The 17202-nt window shown below is 49.7% G+C and overlaps 1 protein-coding gene across 2 annotated transcripts in view; it reads right to left on the reverse strand.

Moving 5' to 3' along the window:
* Positions 1 to 17202, reverse strand: part of BSCL2 (BSCL2 lipid droplet biogenesis associated, seipin) — a 62440-nt gene that overhangs the window by 24380 nt on the left and 20858 nt on the right. For both annotated transcript variants that reach the window (XM_073554620.1, XM_073554619.1), the window contains one exon: positions 5412 to 5509. In XM_073554620.1, the coding sequence (XP_073410721.1) occupies positions 5412 to 5509 (98 nt within the window). The remainder of the gene's footprint in view (positions 1 to 5411; positions 5510 to 17202) is intronic.

Consider the following 17202-nt stretch of genomic DNA (forward strand, 5'->3'; position numbering starts at 1 on the left):
CCCTGGATGAAAGTCCTTACTTGCGGTTTAATAGCAATGCGCTTTTGAAAAAGGACTGAAAGCGCCGACACCTGACTCTTAAGCGAACTTAAGGATAGCTTGGCATCTAGGCCCGATTGAAGAAAACCTAGTACCTTCGGGAGGTAATAAGGGAGTGGGACTTGTCCATGAGATTCGCACCAAGAAAAGAAGGCTCTCCAGGTACGATAATAGAGCTTGGCAGAGGCAGGCTTCCTTGCCCTGATCATAGTTGCAATGACTGCCGGTGAAAAACCTGCCTGGGTTAGAATCCAGGTTTCAAGGGCCATGCCGTCAAATTGAGGGCCCCTGAATTCTGGTGGAAGAACGGACCTTGAGACAGAAGGTCGTGGCGGTCGGGTAGACGCCAGGGGGCGTCTGCCGTAAGTTGGACGATGTCGGCGTACCAAGTACGTCTGGGCCAGTCTGGCGCGATGAGGATGGTCGGAACTCCCTCTTGCTTGACCTTCCTCACGACCCTGGCTATTAGGGGGAGGGGTGGAAAAATGTACAGGAGTCGGAACTGGGACCAGTCCTGGACCAGGGCATCCGCTCCGAGCGACCGCGGGTCGTGTGTCCTGGCCATGAAATTGGGAACCTTGGCATTGAGATGGGATGCCATTAGGTCCACATCCGGGGTTCCCCATCGTTGACAGATCTGGTAAAAAATCTCGGGATGGAGAGACCACTCCCCCGAGTCCATTCCTTGCCTGCTGAGGAAGTCGGCTTCCCAGTTTTCTACACCCGGAATGTGTACCGCAGAAAGAACCGACCTTGTGTCTTCCGCCCAGCGGAGGATTTCTGTAATAGGCAGCCAGACTTGCTGAAAGAGTAAAAGTCGGCCGCCTACTGGTGGGGTGTCTTCCGGAGGTCTCGAGTCATGATGAAGTGAAGTTCTGAGGTTTTCCTCCCTTGGGTTTCGCTTGGCCTGCTTTCGACTGCCAAGCCCTGTCCGGTCGCTGCTGCGTCCGTGGGTTGTCTCTGCGTGGAGAACGGTTGCGGTTTTGCACTGGGCGCGAAACGGACCAGCCCGAGGAATTCCGAAAGGATCGGAATCGCGTCTGGTTTCTTCGTTTGAACGTGCGTTTCGGTTTTAGTTGAGGGAGAGAGGTACTCTTACCCCCGGTGGCATTGGCTATCATGGTGTCCAACTTTTCGCCGAAAAGTCTACCAGTAGAATACGGAAGTCGCGTGAGGGACTTCTTTGAGGCCGCATCCGCTTTCCATTCTCGCAGCCAGAGGATGCGTCGGAACGTGATGGCGTTTGATGCTATTCCCGCTACACCTCTGGCGGAATCCAGGGCTGCATGAATCATGTAGTCTGCTACCACTGCCATCTGGACCGCTTGGTCCGAGAGTTCAGGATTTGAAGCCTGAAGACCCTCCTGTAGTCTTTTGGCCCAAGCTAGGATGGCCTTGGCTGCCCAAACTGAAGCAAACGCAGGGCCCAGAGAGGCGCCTGCCGCTTCGAAAATAGAACGAGCCATGCGTTCTACTTGCCGGTCTGCTGCGTCCCTGAGGGTTGAGCTATCCGGCAGAGAGAGTAAAGTCTGCGCTGCTAGCCTAGAAACCGGAGGGTCCACTTCAGGTGGATCTGCCCATTGTTTGGTGTCTTCCTGTGGGAAGGGGTACTTCGCTTCCAGATATTTGCGATTAGCGAATTTTTTGAACACTTTCGAAGCAAATCCTGTGTTTTGGGACTTCCGGGGGCGACTCTGGAATTTTTAGCACCCGATGAATAGAAGAAATTATGTCCTCAACTAGCGCTGTCTTGCTAGGGGGAGAAGGTACCACGGACCTGACCGTTTCATTATCTGAGTCGGAGTCACAGATGCCCTCCGAATCCTGTGCCTCACTAAGGTGATCCCTGGAGGGCGACCTGGGGCGGGGGTCTTCTGTGGTGGGGGATCCCTGTGGTAAATTGCACTGTCTGTATGTGGCAGGGGACTGCCCAGGAGACCTGGAATGACGCTGTCTCTCCCTAGAGGGGAACGACCTTGTGCTATAGTGCGACTCAGGTGATCGAGACCTGTGAGTCCGCTTACGTCTGTGAGAGTCGGAAGCAGCATGTTCCTGAGACAAGCTGTCCGTTTGCTGTGTACCGTCCATAGCCGGGGTCCGACTCTGCAGAGCTTGCAGCAATGTAGCAGTTAGGTTGTCTATGGACTGTGACATAGACTGAGACATCTGAGTTGCCCATTCCGGCGTGGCCTGTGACACTGAAGCGTCAGTAGGGATTCCCTGGGGTTCTGACCCAGAGTTCTGGATGCAGACCCGGCAGTGCGGATACGTGCTGCCACTAGGGAACGTGGCTTTGCAGGCTGTGCAGAATGCATAGAAACATTCCTGCCTGGTTCTCTTCCTTGAGCCCGGCATAGTGCACAGAGGCTGGCTATAAGGGATCGTACAGGGGTGGCTACGCAGAGGGAACCCACAGAAAGCCTTATAGGAAGTATAGATTCACAGCTGAGTAATGAGAACCCAGCTGTGAGCTTACCCCACCGGTGTGCCCCTAGGTCCAGCGCCGACAGATCCAAGTTCTGTGCCCCCAGAAGACCGCTGTGATGCTTCTCTCCTGGATCTCATCCAGAAAAAATGGCCACCGGGGCTCTGAGGAGAGGGAGGAGGGGGCGGAGAGCTGAAAAGGGCGCGCTGGGCTGTGTAAAAACGCGCCCTTTCTGCCTCAATCCGCCCCTTCTATGACACTCCAGTGTGTCATTTTGGTCATCCGGTGGGCGGGCCGGGGGGCGGGGAAAAGGCGGCGGCTTCAGCTAGGCCGAAGCCGCGGTCTAAATTTGAAGCCTGATGCCCAGGAGGGCTCCAGAGCGGCGCGGTAGTCCGGGGGGGGGGGCGGATTTGTACCAGACCCCCCCAGAACGGTCGACTGGATAGCGGTTTTTGTATGGGGGGCCCCTGAAGGGCTGCAGAGACAGGGACGCAGCAAAAGCCCTGTTTCTGCTGTGCCATCCAGTCCGCACCTTCCCCCGGCCCCCACAGGATCCCTCAGCCGGCCTGGGGTCCCTGGAAGCTGCGGAATGCTGCCTGATCTCCGACCCTACCTGAGGCGTCTCAACCTAATACCCCCTGCGGGGGATTAGGGAGGGTGCGTCTGTCACCGTCAGGGGGTCTTCATCCTCGCCTCGACCTCAACCCAGACCCCTTAAGGGTGTTGGGGAAGGAGGGGGGTCTCGACCTCGAACCAGGACCCGAGGGACTGGGGAGGGAGCGACATGGGGAAAAAAACCACCTCAACCTCAACCGGGTACCCCTAATAGGGGACCGAGGAGGGAGCCATGCCGGGAGTCTCGCTGGAGACCCACTTTTCTTCATCTGTATTTCCGTGAAAAAAGGAAAAAAAACGGAAGAAAAAAGGTGTGCCTCCTTGCGACACTAAGCAAAAACTGGAGAAGGCTGACGCCGTCCAGGGGTGTATACTGCAGAGGAGGAGCCAAAGTTAATCTTTTTTCAGATTATGCATAGTGTCGCCTCCTAGTGGACAGCAGCATAACACCCAAGGTTCTGTGTCCCCCAATTAGGCGACAGAGTAAACTGAATTTGGAAATTATAGGCCATTGAGCTTAACCTCAACTGTGGGTAAAATCCTGGAGGGTTTTCTAAGAGATACTATACTGGTGTATCTGAAGAAGAATAACCTCATGACCCAATATCAACATGGGTTATGAGGGACCGTTCCTGTCAGACTAATCTGATAAGCTTTTATGAAGAGTTAAGTTCCGGACTGGACCAAGGGAATGCAGTGGACGTGGTGTACATGGACTTTTCAAAAGCTTTTGATACGGTGCCACACAAAAGGTTGATAAATGAGAAAAATGAGAACAATGGGGATAGGGGAAAATATGTGTAGGTGGGTTAAGAGCTGGCTCAGAGATAGGAAGCAAAGGGTGGTTATTAATGGAGCACACTCGGACTGGGTCACGGTTAGCAATGGGGTACCACAGGGGTCAGTTTTGGGCCCGCTTCTTTTTAACATATTTATTAATGACCTTGTAGGGGGCATAGAGAGTAGAATTTCAATATTTGCTGATGACACTAAACTCTGCAGGGTAATCAATACAGAGGAGGACAATTTTATATTACAGGAGGATTTATGTAAACCAGAAGCTTGGGATGGTAAATGGCAAATGAGCTTTAAAGGGGATAAATGTAAGGTCATGCACTTGGGTAGAACGAACAAGATGTATTATGTGCTTAATTGTAAAACACTGGGCCAAACTGTCACTGAAAAAGACCTGGGTGTATGGGTGGACGACAACCTCACATTTAGTGGCCAGTGTCAGGCAGCTGCTGCAAAGGCAAATAAAATAATGGGATTCATTAAAAGAGGCGTAGATGCTCACGAGGAGAACATAATTTTACCTCTATATAAGTCACTAGTGCGACCACACTTAGAATACTGTGTACAGTTCTGGTCTCTGGTGTATAAGAAAGACATAGCTGAACTGCAGCGGGTGCAGAGAAGAGCGACCAAGGTTATTAGGGAACTAGGGGGTCTGCAATACCAAGACAGGTTATTACACTTGGGGCTATTTAGTTTCGAAAATCGAAGGCTTAGGGGTGATCTTAATGTATAAATATATGCGGGGACAGTACAAAGACCTTTCTAATGATCTTTTTACTCTTAGACCTGTGACGAGGACAAGGGGGCATCCTCTACGTCTGGAGGAAAGAAGGTTTAAGCATAATCACAGACGCGGATTCTTTACTGTAAGAGCAGTGAGACTATGGAACTCTCTGCCGTATGATGTTGTGATTCTCTACTAAAATTTAAGAAAAACCTGGATGCCTTTCTTGAAAAGTATAATATTACAGGTTATATACACTAGTTTCCTTGATATTGCGTTGATCCAGGGAACTAGTCTGATTGCCGTATGTGGAGTCGGGAAGGAATTTTTTCCCCCCCAATGTGGAACTTATTGTTCGCATGGTTTTTTTTGCCTTCCTCTGGATCAACATGTTAGGCTATGGGTTGTACTAGATGGACTTAGAGTCTTCCTTCAACCTTAAAAACTGTTACTATGTATGTAATATGTCAGGGTATTCCCTAAGATGTAGCACTACTGCATAGGTTTTCCCCTCACATTGAACACATTTGCAGAATATTGATAGGACCTGTGATAAATCAGAGCCAGCACCAATCATTGCTTAGGTGGTGCAGTCAATCGAAAAATGCTAAGTGGTTAGATCCTGCAGGGTAGGTGCATTTAGATGCCCATCGTCACTCCGCAACACGATCGTGGGGAGCAAATGATTCTGCCATCTAAGTCCGGGGCATGATAAAGGCTTCCAACGTTTTCATTTCACATAAAAATAAACTGGTCATATGGGGAGGGGAATATGAGCAATAGGAGAGTCACACAAATCTATATCCGTACCTGAGACCAGTAAAGTGAGCGTGGACCCGGAGTTCAGCACTGTATATTTGTAGGTGGACACTCTGCATTTGTATCACAGCCCCGGTGGTTGGGACGTACTGCAAAGAGTAGGACAAAATATATAGAAATGATAAAAGAAAAGAGGAGTGTAGCATAATAAGGCAAAGAGAAGAATTAAAAGCAAAATGGATGAAAGGGGTCTTCCCACAAAGAACTTTGTCACTATCTACAGGATGGGAGATAATCAGTAGAACAGGGGTCCTAAGTCTCCCCAAGTGCTGGGCTTAATTTAAAAAAAAAAAAAAAAACCAACAACAAAACACACCTTTTTCGGAGACATGCAGGGGCACCTATAAGTTTAATAAGGGGTTGTAGGACACCATTTAAAAGGTTTTAAAAGGTGATGGACATGATTTATCCAATATAAAATTGGTGACAGGTTCCCTTCATCCAGATTGTATATATTTATGTACATGGCTGCATGCAAATTGCTCCGAGATGGGTATACCGTGACGTTGGTGGAGTGGATTAGTATACATTTTTTGCAAAAAATGTATCAACTAAATACCCTGTTTTGTTATCATTTTTTACTAGCACTTGCTGTCTACTGTTATATATTTTTTTAGAGCAGAGTATTTTTGCACGTTTGTCATACTGTGTTTCTTTTTTTGTGTTTCAGTCTTTGGGTGGTGTGAACACTGTCCAACCGACTGGTTCACTTTTATGCATGTCACATCTGTTTTTTTTTTTTAAACCGTCTTTATTGAGTGTAATACAAAGCATACATATAATGTCCAATAACATAACAGAAGAACATTTATGCAATATTATTAACATTAGACTGCATTTTTTTCAACTATAACTCCGCTCCTCTCCCCCGGGAAAACTCCATAACTTCGTAACACAATTTCAATCCAGTCTAACAGGGATATTACCGGCAAGCTGCTCTCTCATATACCAGTTGGTGAGCTGGAAACAACTATGTATCGCCTGGCGTGTGGAAGATGTCTGAGTATTGATAAAAGAGACCATGTGAAAAAAAAGCGTTCAGTGTCTTTTTCTTTATTAAGGCCTCTATCCAATCCGTTTTGAAGAGATGTTACTTTTGTAGTAATTAAGCTTAAAGGTGGTGTTATATCCTGTGCCCACAAATGGAGAATGCTTTTACTTGTGGCTGCCGCCCATATGAACAAGATGCGGCGCTGCTGGACAGAAAGCCTCACCAACTGGTCCTGTGCGAGAATATTAAATATGGCCCACTCCGGGGAGAGAGAGAGAGAGAGAGAGAGATATGCCACAAGTGTTGATGAGATGTATCCCACACCTCCCTTATTTTTGGGCAGTCCCAAAGGCAATGGAAAATATCAGCTGGAGAGTGTAAGCATTTAGGGCAGGGATAATCCCCTGAGGGGGACATTTTTGATTTGACCTCCGGGGAGATGTATGCTCTATGAAATATCATAAGAGACATGGTTATGTAACTGTCTTATGGTAATACAGAGTTAATACGCAGAGTGGCTTTCAAAAGGTCATTTACCTGACAGTTCGTTAATTGAGCAACCCATTTTCCAGGGCCTGGTGAAGAGTCTGACCAATGTATAGAAGACTTTAATGATTTATATATAAGACTCATAGAATAAGTTCCCATTTGGGCTTTAATGGATATTAAATTTAGAGGGTGTGTTCTAGCATCATCCGGTATGTCTCGCAATATTGAGCTTACGTAATGTCTAATTTGAGAGATAGTAAAATTGTCTTCTGTAAGGATTGGGTATTTGAAAACCATATCCTCTAAGGTAAGAAGGCATTGATTATTTGTTAACGTATCTCGGACCAGTCTACACCCATTGTTTCCAAGCACCTTGTAAATGGGAGGTGACTTGCCTTGTAGAAAAGAGGGGTTACCTTGAAAGGGAAGAAACATCGAGATGTGGGGGTCAAGACCGCTAACTCGTCTAGCTTGACGCCATCCCAAGATTACCGACCATAATAGAGGATTATCTCTAACCTCCACTGGAATTTCAGCATTTCGTAGGTGAAGCAATGCTGGGAGGCTGAAGGGTCTACACATGGCCTCATCTATTGAGGTATTAGTGAAGCGATTAAAGGCGTACATCCAACCAAGGGAATGGCGAAAAGCAGCCTCTATACTGTAGAGGCGTAAATTTGGGAGATTAAGTCCACCCAAAGATTTGGTTTGCTGTAGCTTAAAAACACTAATTCTAGAGCCCCCTTCTGAGCCCCAAATAAATTGGCGGAAGGCTCGTGTCAGTAGCCTATCATCAGCTTTAGAAAGTAGAACCGGGAGCGTCTGTAAAGGAAAGAGTATTTTAGGGAAAGAGATCATATTAATTAGATGGGCTTTACCTGCAAAGGATAATTTAAGGGATTTCCAGGATTGAATTTCTTGTATAACTATAGAAATAAGAGGCTGAACATTTAATTTATATATATCATGAGGATTTGATGGTAGGTCAACGCCAAGATAAGGTAAAGAATTTCTCCTCCACTGAAAGGGAAAAGGGAACGGCCACTGTTTCTGAGCAATTTTAAAAATAGCTAAATCATGAGATTTAGTAAAGTTTATACGAAATCCCGAAACTGCTCCAAATTCATTAAAGGCGTCCATTATAGAGGAAATGGCTTCCTTAGGATTGGATATCAGGAGTAAGATATCATCAGCAAATGCCAACGTTTTAAGTGTATGGTGACCGACCCCTATGCCCCCAAAGGAAGGGATCCAGATATCCTAGTAAGGGATCAAGGGCAATATTAAACAACAAAGGTGACAGAGGACAGCCCTGCCTCGTCCCCTTGAAGATGGAAAAAGGGGTTGACTGGATACCATTAAGCCAAATCGTAGATTGGGAATTAGTGTAAATTGTGCGTATAAAATTTAAAAAAGGTAAAGCCAAACAGTCTATACTTCAGAGTTCTGATGAGACCAAGACACATGGTCAAAAGCCTTATCAGCGTCGAGGCTAACCAGTATATTCTGCTTGGCCTTAGCCTGATAACTATGTGTGATGGCCGCTAACGCCGTCCTGATATTGTAAGTGATAGACCGACCATGGACAAAGCCCGTTTGAGATGAGGTAAGAATATCAGGAAGCATAGACTGTAATCTATTAGCCATGATTTTGGTGAGCAATTTAAAAATCAACATTTAAAAGGGAAATCGGGCGGTACGAGGCAGGGAGAAGCGGATTGGATCTTTGCCCGGCTTTAGCAGTAATGACAGACAGGCTTCATTAAATCGATCCGGCACAGAACCCGAGTCCAAAATATGGTTAAAAAGAGAGGTGAGGTGTGGAGTAATTAAGGGTTGTAACAGATTATAAAACTCTACCGAGAACCCATCCGGGCCAGGGGCTTTATGCAGTTTTGAAGATTTAATGATTGATCTTACCTCCTCAGAAGAAATTGGTTGGTTTAGGATCTTCCTCTGAGAGTCAGAAAGCCTTGATGGACAAGCCTTGCATAGGATTGCATATCCATCCTCCCGAGAGTCCGGAGATGGGCCATAAAGATGTGCATAAAAGTCTCTAAAAACCGCACAAATTTGGGTTGGGTCACGAGTGATAGAGCCATCGGGTAAGACAATATTGGGAACCCTAGTAGCCGCTTTGAATGGCTTCGTTAAAGATGCCAGGAGACGGCCTGGTTTGTTACCCCAACGAAAATAATGGTTACGTTGATGAGCTAATTGGTTGTGTGCCTGCTCATGTAATAGGGTATTTAAATTTTGTTTAGCTGTCAGGTAAGCCTCTCTGGAGGAGGGAGTATTATGTAATTTAAAGTCTCTATATGACTGAGTGAGCTGGTCTAGGTGAGGCCGCAAGGAGGACAACTTCCTTTTTTTCTGGGACACATAAGAGATAACACGTCCCCTAAGTACTGTTTTAGCTGTGGCCCAAAATAGATTGATATCGTCCAAGTGTTCCAAGTTGTCCTCCACGAAAGTCTCCCACTAGCCTGTCGTATAGCGCTTGAAATCATCTGAAGTATAAAGATAAGAAGGGAAGCGCCAGCGCAAAGACACAGATCTATTAGTGGGGAGTTCCAGAGTAAGTAAGACAGGGGAGTGGTCTGAGATAATTGAAGGGAGAATGTCAACTGTTTTTAGAAGGGAAAGAAGAGAGGCAGAAGTTAGCCAATAATCAATTCGAGTGTGAACATCATGTACCCTAGAATAGAAGGTATATTCTCTTTCCGTAGCGTGGCAGCACCTCCAGGCATCAACCAAGTCAAGCCTGTTTAACAAGGTAGAAATCGCTCTGGATGGAGGGCGAGATGCGGGCAGAGGGGAAGATCTGTCCAAAAAAGCATCATGAAGGGTGTTTAAATCTCCACCCAATAATATACTGGTAGGATGCCAGCCGTGAACCATCTTTTCAAGTTTAGGAAAGAAGGAGGGGCTAGTAGTATTGGGTGCGTAAACATTTATAAGGCAATATTCCCGCTGTTCAATAATACCTCTGACTAATATATATTGCCCTGCCTGGTCCCTCACCACATCCTGTATAGAATAATCGAGATCCTTATGAAACAAAATGGCCACACCACATTTTTTCTGTGTAAAGGAAGCCTCCAAACACTCCGCATAATATCTATTACGGAGCGCTGGGTTACCCCTGCATAGCCAGTGGGTTTCTTGTAAAAAGACAATATGGGGGCGTAGACGAGAAATGTGATCTAGTACTTTTCTACGCTTTACCGGTGAATTGAGGCCAGCCACATTCCATGATAAAAGTTCGATGGAGCGTATATTAATGTGAGAAGCTATGCTATTGGGGCGGCCATGTTAACCTATCCCACATTGGGGCCAGAACGTAGAAATGAGAAAAAAAAAAAAAGGAGTAGTTGGGCAAAGGTCTGTCCCAGCAAGCAAACCTACCAACCCAAGTTAGACAAAAAGACCGGACATAGAGCGTTCCCAAGGAGAGGGAACCCACCCCCGACCCCCAAACCCCAACTGAACTGAGAAACAACATATAAGCCAAAAAGTTAAGCATCGGGTTAAGTTATCTTAACTAATGGTATCCCCTAGAAGGAAAAACATGAGATAAGAACAAAAGTTCAATATAGATCAAGCCATAAGCTCAAAATTAAATCTTAAAGGCAAAATAACACATGGCTACAGATCAGAGTCAAGTGACCGGAGAGGAAGCCCGGAAAGAGCGCTCAGCTTCCTCTAATGCTTTATCTGGGTCATCAAAAAATACCGGTTTTCCTTGAAGCACCACCCGAAGGCGTGCAGGGTAGAGAAGAGCAAAACGATTGCCTTTGTCATGTAATAGTTTACATACTGAAGAAAAAGCACGGCGCTTGGTCACCACCAAGGAGGAGAAATTTTGAAACATAAGGAGGGAATGGCCCTCGTTTCTCGTTCGCCTTATTGGGGGACACAGAGACCTTGGGTGTATGCTGCTGCCACTAGGAGGCTGCCACTATGCACAAAAAAAGATAGCTCCTCCTCCGCAGTGTACACCCCACCGACCGGCAGAGAATTCCTCAGTTTAGCTTAGTGTCAGTAGGAGGTGGACACGGGTCTTTTATTAGACCCATATCTACCTCGTTGTGCGTCGTTCCTTTTCAGGTTCTACGGAGGGATACAGAGTGAAAAGTCACATCTGTACTCCCACATGGAGTCTGCAAGTACGGCGTGTACTGCCACCCCGTATCCTTGCAGTTCTCCGCGGCAGGACCAGCCAGACGGACGCCGACACCAAGACGTGCCAGCGACTCCAGGGGTCCTTGTCGCCAGTCTCCCTCCCACTCGCCTACCAGAGCCTGTCGGTTGGATGAGACGCAAGACTTCTTCAGACAGGTAACGGATCGTGGATAGGTGAGTATTAGGCCCCGGCTTCATATTTATTTACCTGCTGCCCATTCCCGACGGTCACCTCTTCAATGGTCACAGGGGTAGGCGCTGCGGTCGCTCGCAGTCGCCACAAGGCTATAGGCAGCTCAATGTTGCTGGGCATCCCCCCCCCTTTCTGGGTACAGGGAGCACAGGGTTTTTTCCCATTGGGAGCGACTTGCGACTGCGGCGTCCCACTTTTTCGGACCTCCGCGCCGACCCCCTGCTGACAGGCGGCCGCCGCAACTAATTTAGGCCCCGGCTTCAGTTCGGGCCTACCGCTGCGTCGCGGCCACGCCCCCCCGCCCCTTTCTTCTAAGAGGGCTTCTCTCCCGCTCTTCCCAGGCCCTCCCACTGCCTGTCCTTCACCTGCCCAGCCTGCTATTGGCTAGAGGGCGGTGAATTTTAACCCTGCGAGGTGCTCCGCCCTCCCTCCTCTCCTAAGGCGCGCTTTTTCTCAGGACGGCGCCATTTTCCCAGCCTGTTAGCCGGGCACCAGCTCCTCACTGGACAGCATCTTCTCCAGCTGGTTTTTTCAGGAGGTCTGTCGGCCGGATTTCGCTCTGACCTGCATCCACTGACAGGTCGCAGAGCATCGCTTCTGGGGACACCGGACCGTGAGTAGCTCTGCACTGCAGACTGACCCTTCTCCGCCCTCTGTCCCCCAACCTTCCGGCATTACCTCAGCTTTTCACAATGTCTAAGTCTGATCGTACCCGCTCTACCGCCCCCCCTGCACTTTAGTCAAGTACTTTGCATGTTCTTCGTGCAATCGCAAACTTCCCTCAGGCCAGTCCACTCCCCTCTGCCTGGATTGTAGCAATCCAATTCAGCCTGACGCCGTCCAGGAGCCATCTGCGGCCCCAGGTGAGAGTGAGCCCCCCATGCCTGGCTGGGCCTCCTCGCTATCTCAATCAGTGGCAGACCTCACCAGGGTGTCTCAGTCCCTGGTGGCCGTTCTTGATAAGTTGCCCCTGGACTCTTCAGCAGGGCCAAGCAGGTCCCAAATTGTTCCATCTGAATCAGCCAGCGGTAGTCGCAAAAGACCCAGGCAAGATTCCCAGCCGAAATCCTCTCCTAGTCCCATCTCACCGCATAGCCCTTCTCACCAGTCTCCCTCTCGGGCCTCCTCTCCCGAGTCAGGGGAAGCGCTTTCGGACAGGTCATCTGAGGGGATTTTAGAGCTGGATTCAGACCAGGATGCAAGCATGAAGGTCACAGTGCAGGACCTCATTGCTGCGATCCATCATACCTTCGATATTGCTGACTCCCCTGCGAAATCTTCAGATCAGGAGGTTTCGTTCAGACGGGCAGAAACTCCCTCCAGGGTTTTTCCTTTCCATTCCCAGTTTGGGAAAATTTTTACCAAGGAAAGAGAGGATCCGACCAGACGCTTTCAAAGAGGAAAACGTCTCGGCATACTCTACCCATTTGCTAAGGAGCTCACGGACAACTGGTCGGCCTCTCCCTCGGTCGATCCGCCCGTGTCCAGGCTATCCAATAACACGGTTCTCCCGCTTTCAGGCGTGGCGTCCCTAAAGGATTCTAATGACAGGATTATAGAATCCCTGGCGAAGTCTGCCTTTGAAGCGGCTTCAGCGGCGGTGTGTCCAATCTTTGCTTCATCCTGGACAGCAAAGACCATAGCCACGTGGGCAGACGACCTTCGGCAGGGCATCTTAGATAAGGCGCAACCGGAGCATTTGGCCAATCTCGCCAATCAGATCTCCCATGTTGGGGACTATCTTCTCTCCGCTTCCTTGGATGCTGCATCCTGTGCAGTTCAGGCGTCAAGCAACGTTATTGCAATTCGACGTACACTTTGGCTAAAGGCATGGCAAGCGGACTTGTCTTCTAAAAAGTCCCTCACTAACCTGCCTTTTCAGGGGGTGCGTCTCTTTGGGTCCCAATTGGACCAGATTATTAAGGACGCCACCGGAGGCACGAGTTCACTCCTCCCTCAGTCCAAGCCTCGCAGACCCCCACTAAGGCGTCAGTTTCGACCCTTTCGGACTTTCCGCCGTTTCAATACGGCGGACAACTCCTCCAGCCAACAGAGACCGCAGGCTCGCCAGGAGAGAAGGAAAGTTTCCTTCAGATCCACTCCTTCCTGGCGACCCCACTCCTCCCAGGGCAGACCGTCCAGATCTAGATCTGGACGGTCTACTTCAGCATGACTATCATCGGGCACGCGAAGGGCCTTTCCAATTGGGAGGTCGACTTCTTTCCTTCAGGGACGTTTGGCTGGCCGCCGTGGAGGACGCCTGAGTCAGGGAGGTCGTATCCTCAGGATACAAGATAGAGTTCGTCTCTCTCCCACGGGATCGTTTCTTCGAATCCCGGCCTCCAAAGGATCCAGCCTTGATCCCGGGGTTCTCTACAGCTATCGCCGCTCTCCTCAGTTCCGGGGTGATTGTGCCCGTTCCCGAATCGGAGCGCTTCACGGGGTTCTACTCGAACCTGTTTGTAGTGCCGAAAAAAGACGGCGCAGTTCGACCCATCTTGGATCTCAAGCTGCTCAACAAGAGGGTCCGCCTTCGCCACTTCCGCATGGAGTCGCTTCGCTCGGTCATCGCCTCCATGGAGGAGCAGTTATTCATGTGCTCAATAGACATCCAAGATGCCTATTTACATGTTCCAATTTTCTCCGGACATCAGAAGTTCCTGCGCTTTGCGATTCGACAGCACCACTACCAGTTTGTCGCACTGCCCTTCGGTCTTGCCACCGCTCCCAGAGTCTTCATGAAGATCATGGCTGCGTTGATGGCTTTGTTGAGAGTCAGAGGCCTCGTTCTTTTCCCGTACCTAGACGATATTCTGATCAAGGCTCCCTCATTCCAACAGGCTCACCAAAGTTTGTCAATCGTCCTGGACACTCTTTCCAATTTCGGGTGGATCGTCAACAGGAAAAAGTCCTGTCTGGTTCCTACCCAACGCCTGGTCTTTCTAGGTCTTCTGTTCGACACTCGTCGGTCAAGGGTCTTTCTCCCACAAGAAAAGATTCTCTCTCTGCAGCAGGAAGTACGATCGCTGCAGACCTCGCGATTCCCATCCCTCCGTACAGCCATGAGGGTCCTGGGAAAGATGGTCGCGGCGATAGAGGCAGTTCCCTTTGCCCAATTTCACGCCAGGCCTCTCCAGCAGGCCATTCTGTCGAAATGGAACAGGTCGCCTCGGTCCCTGGATCGCCCTGTCCATCTTTCTTACCGGATCAAGCGGTCTCTCAACTGGTGGTTGTCGTCACCTCTCATTCTATCGGGTCGATCCTTCCTTCCCATTCACTGGCAGATAGTAACCACAGATGCCAGTCTCCTCGGTTGGGGTGCTGTGTTCCGCAACCACACTGTTCAGGGTCGATGGTCGGATCGGGAATCAGCGCTACCGATCAACGTTCTGGAGATTCGAGCGATCCATCTTGCTCTTGTCCACTGGGAAAGGCTCCTCAAGGGACTGCCGGTACGGATTCAGACAGACAACACCACAGCGGTGGCATATGTCAACCGCCAAGGGGGAACACGGAGTGTTTCAGCCCTGGCAGAGGTGTCCAAGATTCTTCGTTGGGCGGAGATTTCCGTCCCGACAATTTCCGCGGTTCACATTCCCGGCGTAGACAACTGGGCCGCCGATTTTCTCAGCCGCGAGGGTCTCGCGGCGGGAGAATGGTCCCTACATCCGGAAGTGTTTCATCTGCTCTGCCTTCGGTGGGGAACCCCGGATGTAGACCTCATGGCGTCTCGCCTCAACAGGAAAGTCCCACAATTCGTGTCCAGGTCTCGGGACCCTCTGGCAGTGGGCACCGACGCCCTGGCCGTTCCTTGGTCCCAGTTCGAACTTCCCTACCTGTTCCCTCCTCTGCCTCTTCTTCCCAAGCTGTTGAAGAAGATCAAGGCAGAAGGACTTCCGGTCATTCTCATCGCCCCGAATTGGCCCAGAAGGTCTTGGTTCGCGGACATTGTCAACCTTCTCTCGGACGCCCCCTGGAAGCTTCCAGACAGAACAGATCTGCTGTCTCAGGGTCCGATTTGCCACCCCAATTCTCGGCCGCTCAATTTAACGGCGTGGCTGTTGAGACCGAGGTTCTGAAACGAGCAGGATTTTCCGACCACGTAATTCAGACCATGATCCGAGCCAGAAAGCCATCATCTTCCAAGATTTACTACCGTACTTGGAAGGCCTATTTCACTTGGTGTGAGACCAATGACGTCGCGCCCATGTCCTTTTCGCTCCCTTCAGTCCTAGCGTTTCTTCAGGCAGGATTGGATGCGGGACTTGCCCTCAGTTCCCTGAAGGGTCAAGTTTCGGCGCTGTCCATTCTGTTTCAGAAAACGTTGGCTTCCCGTCCTCAGGTTAAGACCTTTCTTCAGGGCGTGGCTCACACGGTCCCGCCGTACCGGGCGCCCGTGGATCCATGGGATCTTAATCTGGTTCTTGAGGTTCTGCAAGGTCCGCCCTTTGAACCCCTCAGGGATATTTCCCTTTCTCTCCTTTCTTGGAAGGTAGCCTTTCTGGTGGCCATCACCTCCGTCCGGCGCGTGTCGGAATTGGCAGCTCTTTCGTGCCGCTCTCCCTTTCTGGTTCTCCACCAGGATAAGGTAGTTCTGCGGCCTCCGCCCTCGTTCCTTCCGAAGGTGGTGTCCTCGTTTCACCTCAACGAGGATATCGTGCTCCCGTCCTTTTGTCCGAATCCAACTCATCCCCGAGAGCGGTCCTTGAACAAGCTGGACCTGGTTAGGGCGGTAAGAGTCTGTCTAGGACGACTTCCTTGCGAAAGACAGAGTCTCTTTTCATTATCCCTGATGGAGCGCGGAAAGGTCACCCGGCGTCAAAAGCCACCATTGCTCGCTGGATCAGATCGGCTATCCTGGAAGCCTACCGTGTTAAGCGTCGCGGAGCCCCTCCGGGTATCAGGGCCCACTCTACTCGAGCAGTGGGTGCCTCCTGGGCGGTGCGCCACAGAGCTTCCGCACTGCAGCTTTGCAAAGCTGCAACATGGTCATCGGTTCACACGTTTGTGAAATTCTACAGAGTCCACACCTACGCTTCGGCGGACGCCAGCCTAGGTAGACGGATTCTGCAGGCCGCGGTGGTGAGTCCGCTGGCCTGATGGAAGTTTGTTTCCCACCCCAGGGACTGCTTTGGGACATCCCAAGGTCTCTGTGTCCCCCAATAAGGCGAACGAGAAAACAGGATTTTTGGGTTGCTTACCGTAAAATCTGTTTCTCGGAGCCTTCATTGGGGGACACAGCACCCTCCCATGTTTTACAGCTCATGTTCTTACTTTGGTTGAATGTTTACAGTTGAGTTGTTTATGTTGTCAACCTATTCTGTTACTTCTCCTACTGCTTTCTCACTAACTGAGGAATTCTCTGCCGGTCGGTGGGGTGTACACTGCGGAGGAGGAGCTATCTTTTTTTGTGCATAGTGTCAGCCTCCTAGTGGCAGCAGCATACACCCAGGGTCTCTGTGTCCCCCAATGAAGGCTCCGAGAAACAGATTTTACGGTAAGCAACCCAAAAATCCTGTTATTTCAATGAGGAGGTGGCTCGGTACACCTGGAGCAACTGAAGTTTGTCCTGGTAATTGAGTAACTTGAAAATTACCGGGCGTGGACGAGCTTTCGGATCAGAGCGCTCAGGTCCAATTCTGTGTGCTCGCTCCACCACCATAGAGCCAGGCATGTCAGGCAAATTGAGTGCTCGTGGGAGCCATGGGGAAGTAAGGTTGTGTAGGTCCTTTACAGATTCAGGAACACCGATGATCTGTAGATTGTTACGACGATGACGGTTTTCCAGGTCATCAAATTTTTCCCGAAGCTGCTCTATCTCGTGGTCTCTGTCCTTTATCTGGGTAACAAAGGATTGTACAGTGTCCTCCAAGTCAGAAATCCGCTGTTCTGCCACTGAAATTTTATTGGTGTGTTCAGTTAGC

The sequence above is a fragment of the Dendrobates tinctorius genome, unplaced genomic scaffold (assembly GCF_039654945.1).
Source record: "Dendrobates tinctorius isolate UK_male_01 unplaced genomic scaffold, ASM3965494v1 ptg000211l, whole genome shotgun sequence".
Classification (NCBI taxonomy): Eukaryota; Metazoa; Chordata; class Amphibia; order Anura; family Dendrobatidae; genus Dendrobates; species Dendrobates tinctorius.